An 18,215-nucleotide genomic window follows, 5' to 3' on the forward strand; every position below is an offset into this window, starting at 1 on the left:
GAATTTACAATCGAAGCGTTCAAATTGCGCTGGGTGCGTTGTCGGCAAGTTTTCTTATAGTCAAAATTTCCAGGACCATGTAGTTCTCGCTTTTTTCAGGTAGTAAATTTGAATGCAATCAAATATGTAAACACGTTATTTCGATTAGGAAGCATTGTCAGTTACTACAGCAACTCAGGACCATTTTCAACCTTGAGAAGAATCAAGAATTATTCATAAATACGACAGGAGAAGAGCGTCCCAAAGGTCTAGCTTCGTTAAATATCCAAAACCGGATTGTTTAACTTAAAACGAAATCTTGAAAGAACTCTTTCAAAAGGTTTTTGGATCATGGAAACTATGGTTTTTGGAAAACAACTTGAGTTGTTTTAAATTCAAACTAAATTTTGTAAACATGAAATAAAATAACTATGTACTTTTTTTTCAAACACACAACTTTTTTAATATTCGAATTGAACTGTACTTCGAATTGAACTGTACTTCTCAAGTTGTAGAGATAAAAAAAAAATTTATTTTGGGATCCCGAGAGAGGGCGGTTTTCGGACCCGAAAACTCCCTCCTCGATCAGCCACTGATCGAACCCATGCCCTCCTATTGTGAGTAGAGAACTTATATAGTGTTGCACGGCAGTCCTTCAAAAATTAAGGGCAGTTTTCACTATCTTCAATAAGTCACTTATCTATAGGGTATTCAAATTCTTGTATTCTCCATGCTAACTGAAGCATCGACAGTCAGTGAAGTAAAAGGCAAACGTGTAAACAAAATTCAGCTGATTTGTTGGTTTTCGTGCATTAACAATATCTCTGTTTTACAAAATATTCACAATTATCGATTTATCCGTGGCTGGTCAGCCTGTTTAGCGAAGACAAAACTGTCAACTGAAGCTAAATATGTACGTTAAGATGGTGAAACTAGTATGAGGCCAGAAAATGTCTGGCCCCAATACTTACTAGTTGTGATGCAGCTCATAGCTAGTTGGCTTGGTTTAAGGATTTCTACTTACATACTACATACAAACGTTGCAAGTTCTTTTTTGATATGGATTCTCAAATCATTAAACGTTTCCAATTACATCGCTCATGTTAAAAAAAAAAAAAACAAAAACTTATTTAATGAAAGTTGACTACCATGAGTTTTTTAGCCACATACAGTCGAGCTTACATAAATAGCACGCTTCTTTTTTTTGCAAGAACCCTGAAGTGTGGAGCGCCACACCAAAATTAAACAGTCTTAATTTATTAATTTAATTTTCTATGTAAATTAAAATAAAAAAGTGTGATTCTAATAAAGACTATGTACATACATGTATATTTTGAACATATATAAATGTATGTATGTATACACGAAATACTTTCAAAGAATGATTATCAAAAATAATCAAATGGAATTGCAGTGAGACAAGTGACAAATTCCCCTTATCAAACAACAAATACTGTAGGTGTGGATATTATAACATACTTATATATACATACACACTAAATATGACTACTTTTTTCACATTCAAATCAAAAAATTTAAAAAGTTCCTACAGCTTGACTGCAAGAATTCATCACTTCTAATTCAGCAATTTTGAGTTTAATTATTTAATTAAGAAAACAGACAACAACAAAGTGATCATCTAGGGCTGCATGTGTAAGTTAAGCTTATTAACGAAGGGTATTAACAAAATGTTGTCAAATTTTCACATGAATTGACTTACATGTTGGTTTGCCCCTCAGTATTGGTAAGTTAAACTGAGAGAATGTTATGGGCCAAATTTTATTTGAATGCAAAAAACAAAGGAAAGGATCATTAATTCTCATCAAAAAATATAAAAAATTAGTTTTTGTAGATTGTAATATGTATATTTATTAAACACCGGAAGAAATGAAACTGGTAAAATCAACGAATCAGATTTCTGTAAAAATGACATATATTCAGCCAATCTAACTGGTTTTTCTGTTCAAAGAAAAAATCTTTGTAATATCAACAGCCACCGTTATTTTTTAACCCTTTTCATTGATATTTTTAGGATGACATTTATAATTTTTTGTTAGCATATCAGAGCTAGGCGACCATTTTGTTGGGCTGGTAGCGTGCTACGCCTATTACGCCGAAAATCCTGGGATCAAGGCCTGGAAAAGCAACATCAAAATCCTTAGAGAGAAAATTGTTTATTGTTTCTAACAGAGCTGTGGCTTCTATTTAATTATTTTTTGTTTGTTTGTTCATTTGACTGTAAAAAGTGTTGATTCAGTATCAACAATTTGTGCAAGGTGATTCAATAGCTATTTACGTTGGATATAAATTGACTGAAATATCTGTTGAATTAAGCCGTTACTATTTTTTGCAAGGTGATTCAATAGCTATTTACGTTGGATAAAAAATTGACTGAAATATCGGTTGAATTGAGCCTTTACTCTTTCGATTTCACCAGTTTGGGTAATCCTCACACAGAGTTTCTCGTTTCTTTCCTGAGAAAGCTATGACGATGAACCTCTTATCTGAACAATAGCTCTGTGGAAAATCTCTAGTTAAAAAGTGGTGCGCTTCTAGTTAATCTGGAACCACTACTAAATCGCTACCCATCTATTTTACATGCTTTGAACTGGCGAATTTAATATGACGATGTTCTAGGCAATGGAAGTTGTCCCCGCTGCATTATCTTTCCACTAGTTTCGAACTAGATACAAATTTCTACTTTAGAACTAGTAATTATTGCCACTTTTTCGATAGTTCCGAACAAGTGTAAAATTTCACAGTTTAGGTCCAGTTCTTTTCTTGGTACTTTTTCATTGGCTCCGAGATGGTTTTTCGATAGTTCCGAACCGGTGGGAAAGTGTCTGCAAAAAGATACTCATAGTCCAAGCAGTTCTTTTGTTGGTGGCCTATTTCACAAATATATATATATATATATATATATGTATATGTTAAATATGAAGTATAAAAATCCAACCTGCCGATATTATAATTGAAGAAAATCTATGTAGTTATTAACGAACTAGTACTTATTTGGCACTTTAGGTGTATCACTATTTGGAGACTTCATTCAGAGAGGTTGCATAGGTAAATATATACTATATATACGACCGATCACTACCATTCTGTCAGAGAAAAATACGTGCTATAACATAAGCATCTGGTGAAATTTTAAGCTTTCTATCTGGCAAATTGAACAAAAAAGGCAAAAAACCTCTTTTCTAAAAAATCGGCTGTGAAAAGCATGCATGCTGTAGTGGTTCGATCCGGTCCGGTTCGATGAAATTCTAATCGGATAACAAAATATATCCGCTCGCAAAATTTCATCAAGACATCTCATATATTTAGGGGCAAGTTTACGTTCAAGTATACAGACGGACGGGGCTAAACCAACTCAGATCGTCATCCTGATAATTTTGGTATACTTATGGTTGGGTCTATCTCTTCTCCTCTAAGGGTATACATTTGGGATTCAAACCATTTTATTTTCATGAAAGATATAAAAATGGCATATTATAAAAAAAGTTGGAGGTTGCCATGCCCAAAATGTTGTATAGATTGTGCAATACTATTTGTATCACCTACTGCGTTCTGAGATTCAGTTTTGTAGGTATGAAACAACTTTCAAGATTTAATTTTAAGTGTTTTCAGAAGCCTTAATCCCTGTGTGGAGACAATCATCCAGTATGTATATGAAAAGATTTAACATTAAATCTTGAAAGTTTACCTATATAATCGGACTAAGAAGTCTGTATCAAATATATCAATCCATGCATAAAATATCGAACGTCTTTAAATATGAGATAAATAAGTAAAATATGGTAAGGTAAGCAAACTTTTGTAACTCCCCTCATATGTATGAAGAAATTCTAGATTTGTGGTCTTTAGTCGACATTAGCATACTCCTCTTGCACATATCCTGAGGAGTGTCTGAAGCAGTGTATTTTTTCATAACTATGCTTGGTTGAGTAAAAAGGCATTTAAAAGAACAAAAATCAATCTTGAATGGCTTTAAAAAATTCGCCAAAATAACGATTAAGTTAGTCAACTTAAATTGTTTTTCCTTACAGCACGTGCTTTTTATTCGCATTTGAAAGCCTTATAAGATCAGTGAATACATAGTGTATACAAATCTACATACAAAAATTTTTTTCCTGAGCCAGTCGGACTGGCACCAGAAGGTGCAGTACCGGGGCGTTTCGGATTCATTTCCGGTGTGATTGTCCACGTCCGCCGCTACAACAATTAAAAAAATGACACAACAACATTAAATATTCGATTCGGGCATTTTTAGTGTGGGAGCGAGATTTGGGTTGTAAAAAAAGACGCATCCTAATGGATATACATGTATGTATGCGAACACATCCGTTGCTGCTTGGCTATAGTGATAAGTAATTGTCTGCTAAGAATAAATATGTAAAACCAAAATATAGACAAATATATGTTCATACGTATCGTTGATTTCACAAAACCATCTAAGGACACATTGCAAATCCATGAGTCACAGTCATCGAACTCCAAGCAAACACATCAGAAATTGTAAACTTAAATATCAATTTTTGTTAGCTAAAAAAGGGGTGAAATTAAAGAGTCCAAAAACATTTTTTCGACACTTTCAGTTAAGTTAAGAGGAGAACAGGAAACGCATAAGCATTTCAAAGTTTGTATAAACTAAATATTATTGCATTTTTAAAAAAAATACTTTCGCTTCACTGCAAAAAGTTGTAACGAAAAAAACGTCCAGCAAATCCAAACTCGGTGTTTATACTCAGTTGAGCAGAGCTCACAGAGTATATTAACTTTGATTGGATAACGGTTGGTTGTACAGGTATAAAGGAATCGAGATAGATATATACTTCCATATATCAAAATCATCAGTATCGAAAAAAAATTCGATTGAGCCATGTCCTTCCGTCCGTCCGTCTGTCCGTTAACACGATAACTTGAGTAAATTTTGAGGTATCTTGATGAAATCTGGTATGTAGGTTTCTTGGCACTCATCTCAGATCGCTATTTAAAATGAACGATATCGGACAATAACCATGCCCACTTTTTCGATATCGAAAATTTAGAAAAATCGAAAAAGTGCGATAATTCATTACCAAATACGGATTAAGCGATGAAACTCGGTAGGTGAGTTGAAATTATGACGCAGAATAGAAAACTAGTGAAATTTTATTACTATATGTCTGCTTAATAAAAATTAGCAAAATCGGAGAACGAACACGCCCACTTTTTAAAAATTTTTTTTTTTAAATCAAATTTTAAAAGAAAAGTTAATATCTTTACAGTATATAAGTAAATTATGTCAACATTCAACTCCAGTAATGATATGGTGCAATAAAATACAAAAATAAAAGAAAATTTCAAAATGGGCGTAGCTCCGCCCTTTTTCATTTAATTTGTCTAGGATATTTTTAATGCCATAAGTCGAACAAAAATTTACCAATCCTTGTGAAATTTGGTAGAGGCTTAGATTCTAGGACGATAACTGTTTTCTGTGAAAAAGGGCGAAATCGGTTGAAGCCACGCCCAGTTTTTATACACAGTCGACCGTCTGTCCTTCCGCTCGGCCGTTAACACGATAACTTGAGCAAAAATCGATATATCTTTACTAAACTCAGTTCACGTACTTATCTGAACTCACTTTGTATTGGTGTAAAAAATGGCCGAAATCCGACTATGACCACGCCCACTTTTTCGATATCGAAAATTACGAAAAATGAAAAAAATGCCATAATTATATGCCAAATACGAAAAAAGGGATGAAACATTGTAATTGTATTGGTCTATTGACGCAAAATATAACTTTAGAAAAAAACTTGGTAAAATGGGTGTGACACCTACCATATTAAGTAGAAGAAAATGAAAAAGTGTTGCAGGGCGAAATAAAAAGCCCTTGGAATCTTGGAAGGAATACTGTTCGTGGTATTACATATATAAATAAATTAGCGGTACCCGACAGATGATGTTCTGGATCACCCTGGTCCACATTTTGGTCGATATCTCGAAAACGCCTTCACATATACAACTAAGGGCGACTCCCTTTCAAAACCCTTATTAATACCTTTAATTTGATACCCATATCGTACAAACAGATTCTAGAGGCACCCCTGGCGACCTTTATGGCGATATCTCGAAAAGGCGTCCACCTATAGAACTAAGGCCCACGCCCTTTTAAAATACTCATTAACACCTTTCATTTGATACCCATATTGTACAAACGCATTCTAGAGTCACCCCTGGTCCACGTTTATGGCGATATCCCGAAAAGGCGTCCACCCATAGAACTAAGGCCCACTCCCTTTTAAAACACTTATTAACACCTTTCGTTTGATAACCATATTGTACAAACAAATTCTAGAGTCACCCCTGGTCCACCTTTATGGCGATATCTCGAAAAGGCGTCCACCTATAGAACTAAGGCCCACGACCTTTTAAAATACTCATTAACACCTTTCATTTGATACCCATATAGTACAAACAAATTCTAGAGTCACCCTTGGTCCACCTTTATGGCGATATCTCGAAAAGGCATCCATATATAGAACTAAGGCCCACGCCCTCTTAAAATACTCATTAACACCTTTCATTTGATACTCATATCGTACAAACAAATTCTAGAGTCACCCCTGGTCCATCTTTATGGCGATATCTCGAAAAGGCGTCCACATATAGAACTAAGGCCCACTCCTTTTTAAAATACTCATTAACACCTTTCATTTGATACCCATATCGTACAAAAAAATTCTAGAGTCACCCCTGGCCCACCTTTATGGCGATATCTCGAAAAGGCATCCACCTATAGAACTAAGGCCCACTCCCTTTTAAATTACTCATTAACACCTTTCATTTGATACCCATATCGTACAAACAAATTCTAGACTCACCCCTGGTCCACCTTTATGGCGATATCTCGAAAAGGCGTCCACCTATAGAACTAAGCTCCACGCCCTTTTAAAATACTCATTAACACCTTTCATTTGATACCCATATCGTACAAACAAATTCTAGAGTCACCCCTGGTCCACCTTTATGGCGATATCTCGAAAAGGCGTCCACCTATAGAACTAAGGCCCAATCCCTTTTAAAATACTCATTAACACCTTTCATTTGATACCCATATCGTACAAACAAATTCTAGAGTCACCCCTGGTCCACCTTTATGGCGATATCTCGAAAAGGCGTCCACCTATAGAACTAAGGCTCACGCCCGTTTAAAATACTTATTAACACCTTTCATTTGATACCCATATCGTACAAACAAATTCTAGAGTCGCCCTTGGTCCACCTTTATGGCGATATCTCGAAAAGGCGTCCACCTATAGAACTAAGGCCCACTCCCTTATAAAATACTCATTAACACCTTTCATTTGATACCCATATCGTACAAACAAATTCTAGAGTCACCCCTGGTCCACCTTTATGGCGATATTTCGAAAAGGCGTCCACATATAGAACTAATGCCCACGCCCTCTCAAAATACTCATTAACACCTTTCATTTGATACTCATATCGTACAAACAAATTCTAGAGTCACCCCTGGTCCATCTTTATGACGATATCTCGAAAAAGCGTCCATCTATAGAACTTAGGCCCACGCCATTTTAAAATAATCATTAATACCTTTCATTTGATACGCATATCGTACAAAATAAATTCTAGAGTCACCCCTGGTCCACCTTTATGGCGATATCTCGAAAAGGCGTCCACCTAAAGAACTTAGGACTACTCCCTTTTAAAATTATCATTAACACATTTCATTTGATACCCATATCGTACAAACAAATTCTAGAGTCAGGCCTATTCCACCTTTATGGCGATATCCCTAAATGGCGTCCATCTATAGAACTATGGCGCACTTCCTCTTAAAATACTCTTTAATACCTTCCATTTGATACACATGTCATACAAACACATTCCAGGGTTACCATAGGTTCTTTTTACAACATGGTGATTTTCCCTTACTTTGTCTCCACAGCTCTCAACTGAGTATGTAATGTTCGATTACACCCGAACTTAGCCTTCCTTACTTGTTTTCAATTATGTTATGCAAAACATTTGTTGACAGAAATAAATAAAGGTTTTACGAAGTCTTATTAGTGTTGACGGTCCTTTGCCAGGTATAGATACGGTACGTTCCAGTAATTAGCACCATTAAGGAGCACGATTATTGATCCCGAGATCACAGCGAATCTTTTGACAAATATATCGACATTTTTGGACGTGTTTTAGAAGTCAGCAAAAAACTGTCAAACATGGAATTTAGGTTTGGTGGAAATTAAATTTAGTCAAAAAGGCGGTTTTGTTCAAATCTGCCATAGGAGGTTTTGCAAAGGCATCGATGATATGTTTTGGCCGTACTACATAGTAAAAAATAAAAATAAATGTGAGGCGCGATAGCCTCCGAAGAGATCTAAGGCCGAGCTTCTCTTCCAATTTGCGTCGTGCTCCTCTTGATTTTCCCTACAAATTGGCCGGACGGAACCTACATGTTTTATGCCGACTCCGAACGGCATCTGCAAGGCAGATGAGTTTTCACTGAGAGCTTTTCATGACAGAAATACACCCGGAGCGCTTGCCAAACACTGCCGAGGGGCGACTCCGCTTAGAAAAATTTTCTTCTAAAAGAAAAATCTTATTTCTAAAAATTTGATGTTGCTTTGACCGGGGTTTGAACCCAGGGCATACGGTGTGGTAGGCGGAGCACGCTACCATCACACCACGGTGGTCATAGTACAATAGTACATAGTACAATCTATTAATATACTCTAAGGCAGCCAGCGGACGTCTATTACAATTGTGGAGCAATTCTTTTGAGAAATGTATTATTTCTGGAACCTGCAGTTTGCATACAAACAACAGTCAAATTCAATTTGCGGCTGTATTTTTTGTTTTCATTTTCATTCCATGATAAGATTAGGTTTAAATTATCTCTTCCCTTTAGTCCCCTTTTCTATGTTAGAACTGCAGAATCGTTAGCAAACAAATTAATAAAGTCAGCAGATTTTAGAAAAAAGTGCACTTTTTTTACCTAACTTTAATAGACTAACTGGTCACGTCACTTCTGACAGTTACATATATAAAACATACTTTTGCCCATTTGAGACGCAGCGCTGTGCTTGCTATTCGGACGAAGTAGTGAATAAAGACTTCTATTCCACTCTCGACGAACAAAGACCATGCTATTATTGTTCGTTCGGAAACAAGCCTTAGCGTAATTTACTATGTCAATATCATATGAGGTCTACACTTGCCGGTGACATTGGGGGAAGTAGAACCCTCACATCGTTCAAAAAAATTGTGCAATATTTTTAGGCTTCCTTTATGTTTTCAAGTGACGTCATTTATTGTGAAGAAAGGTGTAACTGCCGACAACATCTTATAGAGTCTGGACCCTTAATCGCTGATCATTTTATGAATTAATGTCGTTATGAATGAACATTCACAAATAAATAAAGTTAGAAAACTCAATGTTTTGTTTAATGTTAAGTTTATTAAAATTAGCAGTATTATTATTCATTTTAATCGAAAACAAAACTTGAAATGTATATAAACTATTTGTACATAAGTATGCACATATAGGGGGAATAATTATAGGATGTGATCCTTAAGAACAAAATTGAGTGTAAACCCATGCTGGCGTATAATTGAACTCATATCTACTCAATACGAAACGGAAGCGTGAGAGACTTGTAAGCTGTTTTATCATAATTATTATTTGGATATTTTCATCGAATTAAAAACGTAAATATTTATCCTTGACATTGATCTACAGAAGGACTGACGTCATCAACACAATTACTTAATTTATTATAATCAGGCTTTATACTTGTGTACAATTCAAATATATATAATATGTAGCAGCAACATTTGAACATTTGAGATATCATCATTTTATGTACATATGTACCTATATTTGTATGTTCAAATGTCAAAACATACTACCCAAAAATGCGCCCATTTCTTGCACGTTGACAGATTCGAAAATTGCTAAGGAAACCCGCTGGCAAAACTGGATTTTTGCAATTTACCAAAAATTTGTTTAACGCAGTTTGACTTCTGAAATTCTACATTTGCTATGGCCATATATGAGCATTAGGGTGTACGTTATATACCAAGTAGTTTTTTTGCACACATTTACTTTAATTAAATGTTCTAGCAAAATGTTATTTTTTTTAATTAACACATTCCGAAATCTCCTTATATTTGCCATAGACAACTGCCTGATACAACGAACTCCCAATAGGATGATCCCCCTTTGTTTCCAAACCTTTAGGATTTAAAGTGCGTTCATACCAAGCGGAGCCGCATGGCTCAATGATGTGCGTGCCTCCATTCTAAATGTACTTCCTAAAAAGTAATATCGCACGTTCCATTGTAAGCAGATGTAACTCTAAAACTTAATTGTTTTTCAAGAACCATTAACTGTAGCAGAATGAAAAAAACTTTTACCTAAAATGAGGAAAACATTTCCTAAGAAAATGTTCTTTAAATTGAGGAAAATTTCAATTATGTGAGTAGTAATTTCTTATTTCTAAACAACTTTTGATTGACTTGAAGGAAGATTTTCTTAAATTTTTTTCATCGAGAATGCTTAACTGAGATTTTGAGTAGTAGTAAAAAACCGGAAAGTCTGATCGCTTATAGAAAGTTCTCACTTATTTCTTTATAAATTTATTCGAAACAATTTTCTCATATTTGTGTGACGGAGTTGAAAAATTAATTCTGCAAGAATGAATGCATTTTCGACATAATTTCCACATTAACAATAAAATATGAACATACCATATCGCTGCATTTCGTCATTCATCATTCTTACACAATTTTTATGCAGCATAAAATACTTCGCTAAATTCTAAGAAAACAAATATGAGATACATCTTCGGAAGGTCGAACAAGAACTTTAGGTCGCCATAAAGTAGCTGTGTATCGCTTATGACAAATAATTGTGACTGTCGTTTCTAACAAAAGAAAAGTTTCTGATCCATTGACCAGGTACTATAGTTTTTATACCCAAAAAAGTGTGCCAGGACGTCCGTAACGTTGGAAACACCCATATGAAAAATTTTTATTCTAAAAGTTTTAATGAGCTTCAGAAAAATCACAGTAAAATCATTTCTATTTAAAATTGTTTGTACTTCAGTTAAATTTGCTATAAAATTGCCTACCATACGAGCGAAGTTAATGAGAAATTAATTTTAATTTTTATCAGTAACATTAAATGCATCCTATCCTCTTCTGAAAACAATTTGTATTTTGCCGGAGGGTGTTATATAACAACATGTCTCACACTTTTCCCAAAATACAGTTCAGCGATAATCGGTTCTTATGTATGAACACAATTTTGAGATTTTCTTTGCTAGATCTAGAACCATCTCTACGGTGCTATCTCTAAATGGAAACACGAAAAAACCGCTGACCGCGAATACTTGATAGCTCAAAATCTAGTTCCTATGGATGGGACATATGCGAACGCGTAAATTAACTATTGTGGATTTATTGTATATTAGTGCATGCGTAAAATTGGTCTAACAAATATATTTTCTTGTGCTAAAAAAAAAAGCGAATGGAAATGCCTTGATAGCCTCAAGTTTATCATCTGATAAAAACAAAAAACTTTGGAAGTAACAGACACTCTAATGCTCTTTTGTGCATAAAAAATTTGCAGCGAAAGAAACTATACCAAAATAAAACAATTATCTAAAGCAAAAGCAACAATAAATGCAACAGTAACTGCTGGACAATTTTGCGTTCAAAATGCATCAAACATTTCAAGAGAATGCGATGAAAAAAAATAACTAAAGGCCGCGGCACACCGAAATTGTTCATAAAGATGCGTCTAACACAAGCTTATACATTCCAGTAACATTGGCCACAATCAACCAAGATGATGCGTTTATAAATATGAAGAAACTTCAGACTTGGCAATTGAAGTTTATTTCGCCTTGCCCATTCACATACAAAATTTCGGTAAGCACTGTAATAAACATTCTCCCTATACAACAAAAATATTTACTAAAATATTTTGTGTCGTATTCATTTGCTAATAATGTTAGAAAAGTTACCACGAGTGGAAAAATAATTTCACTTCCAAAGTGTGCCAGCACCCTTAGCCAAAGCAATTGTCAAATTCTTCTTCTCTTGTTTTGCTTGCAACAAAAGTTGCAATTTGGTTACTTTTTCATATCAGATAACGCCAGTGTCGCTCAATTTACTGTTCCCCATTAAAATACGTACAATCTACTCATGGTGCATAAGATTGAGTTAAACGCATCTATATGAAAAACTGCTTATCTGACGGGGCTTTAAGTAAACTCAAGCTTTACAGAAATTAAATTGCAATGAAGTAAAAAATGTTTGCTCATATCTTTATCACCGCTGACAAAGTGAAAATATGAAACCCGACCGAACGCTTACGATTCGGTTGAGTTGAGGCTTGGATGAATGTTCTATTCGGCATTAAAATGCAGTTTGATATAATCCAACTTACCTTAGCACCAATCTGATTGCCACATTGACCGGCCTGTAAGTGCACAATTTCCCTCATTTTGTTGTTGATGTAAGTTTTTGTAAGTTTTTATTTGAAACACGCGAATTTGGTGTGGTAATTGGCTTTGTTTTTTTGTTTGTTGAGAAATTCGGAACTGTTATTAAATATCCCTTTGTGCTCTTTTCAAATGGTTTTCTTTTGTGTTGCTCAAATTGAAAGAATTTTTTAAGATCACTAAGTAACGATAAATTAGTTCAAAATATTTCTCCCGCACTTAATATTTTTGTATAAACGTTTACAATTCTCGTATATCCTCCTCACAAACAAAACTTTGCCTTTTCTAATCAACAAATTGTGGAATTAATCTGCAGTTTGCTTTAATTGTTCTGAGCGTGTTTGCGGGACCAAGCACTTGGTAACAACTTGACGTACGAAACTGAACTGATCGTTTGGGGAGTGCGCTAAGCTTGCAAGTAGCATTTGCCGGTTGCCGGCAAATGTGCAGACGGAGTTCGCCGCACGCCACATGCGTCATATAATGGGCGAGTACACAAAGTATGTATGTAATTAAGCGTATGCATACATGCATATGTACATAAATACAATATATACTTTGGGTTGGGTGGTGGAGATGATCACATTTTGTTTTGCTTATAATTGAGAGTTAAAGATATACATTCCCTGCAAAAAATCGTGCGATTAATCCCTAAAGTGATTGGTCTCCGATTGTCTCTTTTGTCTACATTTGGCCATAATTGATCCCCTTTAGTCCCTTTCGAGAACAGTTGCGATCAGTCAGTTTGAAATCTATGTAGCCCATTTTAAGAAATATTAAAAAGAACGGCATGAGTGAAAGAAAAAAGATTACAGGTGATTGAATCGAATTATTTAAGAAAAATGTGAACCTAAATTACTAGGACTTAACGACTACGCCGGAGAATATTGTTTTATCCTTTTTGAAAAGCGGGCAAACAACTTACATCAAATAGATTTGGTGGCTTGGCAAACCCGATTGTGTTTCTGCCATGAAAACAGCGACTGAGCCCCATTTGAGTCCTTATTGAACTGAAAAGGGACTAGGCTTCACATGTTCCTTTATGGGTACAAAGGGGGTTGTTCCTATCGACCCCTTTCGGTTATAAATTAGTAAAATTAGTTTCTGCATAACACATGCTCAAACAAAAGGGAACAGTTCAACTCATACAAAGATATCAAAACTGGCATTTGTCGCAAACTCCTTTGCGACTCATCCCGGATTCAGCCTAGACTAATCCCATTTTTTGCGGGGTACATACCTAGGTATGTATGTATGTGTGCAGTACATTGCCCAAGAGGAAAACGTATTCGCTTTAATGCGCTTTTTATGCGCATCTATGGAAGCAAATAGTGCATTAGAGCGTATCATTAAAAAAATAGAATATGCTCCCCATTTTCAAATACTTCGTCAAGATTTGAAAAATTGATCAGCGAAATTAGTTTTTTCTTTATAACTCATTTTAATTCACGTTCAGGTTTTAGAGAACTCAACCTGGTACTGAATTCTCTTGGAAAACACAGACAAAAACCAAATTTCGCTGCTTTTACAGGGTGTAGAAAATTTATTTTTATAATATTTGATCTCCTCAGAGATGAGTATTGAAAGATGGGCACAATTTCAGCTTCTCTTCCAATTTTTAACGTTTCCTACAAATTGGCGGTACATAGGTCCCATGTTTTATGCCGACTGCGAGACAGACAATTTTTTACTGATAGGCTTTTCATGGCAGAAATATACTCGAAGTGTTTTGCCAAATCACAGCCGAGGGGCGACCAAGCGTAGAAAAACATTTTCTAAATTTTCGATGTTGCTTTACCCGGGACCTAAACCCAGGACTTTCGTGTGGTAGGCGGAGCACGCTACCATCACACCACGTCGGCCGTCACACAAAAGGTGATGTATTTTGAAGTAACTGGGGGACGTTGCAAACAAAATTTTTTCAAGCTCAGTTGCTGACAAGAATTAGAGATATACGCCGCCGCCGCTAATGGCATAAATATCGGCTTCGGCGCGTTACTATATTTTCTACTAATTTACGACTGTATTAGGAGTTAACACAGAACATCTCCTTCGGAGTAACTACGCTTTGCACGAAACATACAGACAAAAGAGTGACCATTTATGTAAGTATTTGTAAATAAAATAACTATGGATAGGTGCATCCGCCTTATATAAAGCCAGCATGAATGTATGTGAACTCGAGTTCAAGTCTTAACATGCGCAATGTGTAAATTTTTTAATTTTTTCTATCATGTCAACAAAATTAATTTTTTTAAGCGGTTTTATTTAGGTTGACTTGGCAGCCGTGCACGGCCGTTGTGAACGAATTTTGTAATTAAAATTTAAGTAACTTCCCGATAAGCTACAAGCTTGAAACTTGGAATATAGTTCAGAACCCGATGACAATGCAATAATAAGAAAAAAATCGCCGCTAGGTGGCGCAAGGACCGAGATATTCACTAAAATCGTATTTGCTGTCCGATTTGGCTCATATTTGGAACACATACTACATACAAGAATAGAAAGCGACCTATGAAAAGGAACCGCCGCTAGATGGCTCAAGGATCGAGATATTCACAAAAATCGCATTTGTGGTCCGATTTGGCTCATATTTGGAACACATAATACATACAAGAATAGAAAGCGACCTATGAAAAGGAATCGCCGCTAGTTTGCGCAAGGATCGAGATATTCACAAAAATCGTATTTGTGGTCCGATTTGGCTCATATTTGGAACACATAATACATACAAGAATGGAAAGCGACCTATGCAAAAAATCGCCGCTAGGTGGCGCAAGGGTCGAGATATTCAAAAAAATCGTAAACAAAAATTTTTGGTATTTCTGTCTACTTTTTTCGCATAATGGTACCCTGTAACGGCATAAACTAATCGAGATAGATATAAACTTCTATATATGAAAATGATCTGGCCGAAAAAAGAAATTCATTTAGCCATGTTCGTCCGTAAACACGATAACTTGAGTAAATTTTGAGGTATCTTGATGAAATTTGGTATGTGCGCTCACCTTTTCGAGATCGAAAATTTCGAAAAACCGAAAAACTGCGATAATTAATTACCAAGGACGGATAAAGCGATGCAACTTGGTAGGTGGGTTAAACTTACGACGCAGTATAGACAATTAGTAAAATCTTAGACAATGGGCGTGGCACATACATGAATAGGAAGCGACCTATGATGTCCGATTTGCCTCATATTTGGAACAAATATTACATACAGTCCGGTAGAAGTGACATAAAAATAGTTTGGAGTTCAAGGGACAAGCATACGTGGGGCAGAGTCGAGTAAGGTCTTTGGAAGGATTATGTATTGAGGCAAAATTGAAAGGAAAGAGTCCTTGTAATAATGAGTCACTAAATGAACTAAACAGAATGAGAAATAATAGGCAATTAAATGAAGACTGAAAACTTGAAAATAAAATAATTAAAAAAAAATTTTTAGTTAAACGGTTTTATAAAAAACAATACTTTCATGAAGTAATAATAATACCAAAAGCTAGAAAATAATTAGGTAGGTCCTAGGTACTAGTCATCACACTCCTCACCAATCCAGGGCATTGATAAAACAATTAAATAAAAGCCTTGGACGCGTAAAATTTCTATTGATAGTCATAAGTAAGACCAACTTAACCTTATTCAGGTTATGATACTCCTCACATTTTTAGAAATTTCACGCGCCCAACGCTTTTATTTAATTGTCTGCTCAACGCCCTACATTGGTGAGGAGTGTGATGGCTAGTACCTAGGACCTACCTAATTATTTTCTAGCTTTTAGTATTATTATTACTTCATATAAGTATTGTTTTCAATAAAACCGTTTAAATAAAATTTTTTTTAAATTATTTTATAGATATTGTAGGAAAGACCATATATGGTGTTTCCAAACATTGGGGATAGGACTGATATCTTCTGTATAGGCGTCAAAATTACAAAAATAATGTAATAAAGTGGCTATCGTGTCTCGTTATATCACCCGCCGAAGATAGCCGACCGTGTGCGTCGCCATATTGAACATCCTGTCAGACAGTTGACGGATAAGACATCACACTTGTTTTGTACACAATGTTTCAAATGTTACGTATTATTCTAGTAGGCATTGGATCAGAAAATTTTCTAATGTTATGAACACCACTCGTAGCGGTCTATCCAACGTAGTTAGTAGACGATACAAAGCTGCATATGTATGACTTCAAGCCCCGTTGCATAAGCAGTTTTTCTTTTGGATGCGTTTAACACAATCTTATGCAAAATTAAAAGATTGCACGTATTTTTATGGAGAACGGCAAATCGAGGGATACTGGCGCCTTCTGACATGAAAAAGTAGCCAACTCACAACTTTTGTAGCAAGCATAAGGAGAAGAATTCGACATTTGCTTTGGCTAAGGGTGGTTTCACACGTCGCAAGTGTAATTATTTTTCCCATTCGTTGTTAACTTTTCTAACATTTTCCATAGTTAAAAATATGTTAGCAAGTATATTTCTTGTATAGTAAGAATGCTTATAACAGTGACTTGCAAAATTTTGTACGTGAATGGGCAAGGCGAAATAAACTTCAATTGCCAAGTCTGAAGTTCATTCATTTTTATAAACGCTAGATATTGCGTGATTGTGGCGATATTACTGGCACGCATAAGAATGCGTTGAACGCATCTATGTCTTATATATGTATAAAAAGAAAGCCTAAAATGTCTGTTAGTTTGCAGTCGGTGTTTGGAGAGATGCGCCCTTCGATTTTATTCAAACTTTGACACAAGTTGTGTATACCTCACGCGGTGGTTTGCACATAGGTGTGGTTGCGATCGACGCACAGGGTCTCGAGATATAGGCCAAAACGTGGACCCTAGAATTTGTTTCTAGAATATGGATATCATATGAAAGCTGTTGATGAGTGCTTTAGTAGAGGGTAATTTCCATACCCCTGGGTGATTAGGGCCTCAAAATATAGGCCAAAACGTGGACCCGGGTGCCCCAGAATGTGTTTATAGAATATGGATAACAAATGAAAGCTGTTGATGAGTGCTTTAGTAGAGGGTAATTTCCATACCCCTGGGTGATTAGGGCCTCAAAATATAGGCCAAAACGTGGACCCGGGTGCCCCAGAATGTGTTTATAGAATATGGATAACAAATAAAAGCTGTTGATTAGTGGACCCATGAACACATAGACAGTGTTTTTACATTATGGTTATCAAAGTGGTGCGTCTGATCTCCTAATCTGTGCTTCCTACATACCGCCGGCAAGCGCTGACGCCATCTATGAAATGCACGTGGACAACATTTCTAAGAATTCTAATTGTAATTTCTGCATTCTGGGTAATTTTAATTTAAGTAATTTAGAGTGGATTTCCTGTGATAACAACTTTACATTCTTTCCAAAAACTGTAATTAATTTTCCTGAGTCTTACGTAGTCGACAACATGGCAAGCTTAGATCTTTCTCAGGTGAACCATTTTTCCAATAGTTTTTCTAGATATCTTGATCTTATTTTCGTTAATGATAATATAAATCTTTCTATAACCGAATGTTTGGATCCTATTTCTAAAACTATCATTCATCATATTCCTCTTATTATACTTATTGAGTTCTATAATTTTAGTGAAGTTTCGCTTAAAAGTGATTGCTCAAGTTTCAATTTCAAACGTGGAAACTTGCATAATGTTAATTTGGATATAGCTGCCTGAGATTGGGACTCCTTACTTGCTAATATCAA

At 35.5% G+C, this 18,215-nt stretch overlaps 1 protein-coding gene across 1 annotated transcript in view; it reads right to left on the minus strand.

Annotated features, from left to right (window-relative positions):
* The window catches only part of betaTub60D (beta-Tubulin at 60D), a 110,415-nt gene extending 97,517 nt beyond the window's left edge, over positions 1-12,898 (minus strand). Inside the window, exon 1 of the mRNA XM_067772767.1 lies at positions 12,452-12,898. Coding sequence (XP_067628868.1) covers positions 12,452-12,508 — 57 coding nt within the window. The 5' untranslated portion in view covers positions 12,509-12,898. The remainder of the gene's footprint in view (positions 1-12,451) is intronic.
* Between the last annotated feature and the right edge of the window lie 5,317 nt (positions 12,899-18,215).

This window comes from Eurosta solidaginis, chromosome 3, assembly GCF_040869045.1.
Source record: "Eurosta solidaginis isolate ZX-2024a chromosome 3, ASM4086904v1, whole genome shotgun sequence".
Classification (NCBI taxonomy): Eukaryota; Metazoa; Arthropoda; class Insecta; order Diptera; family Tephritidae; genus Eurosta; species Eurosta solidaginis.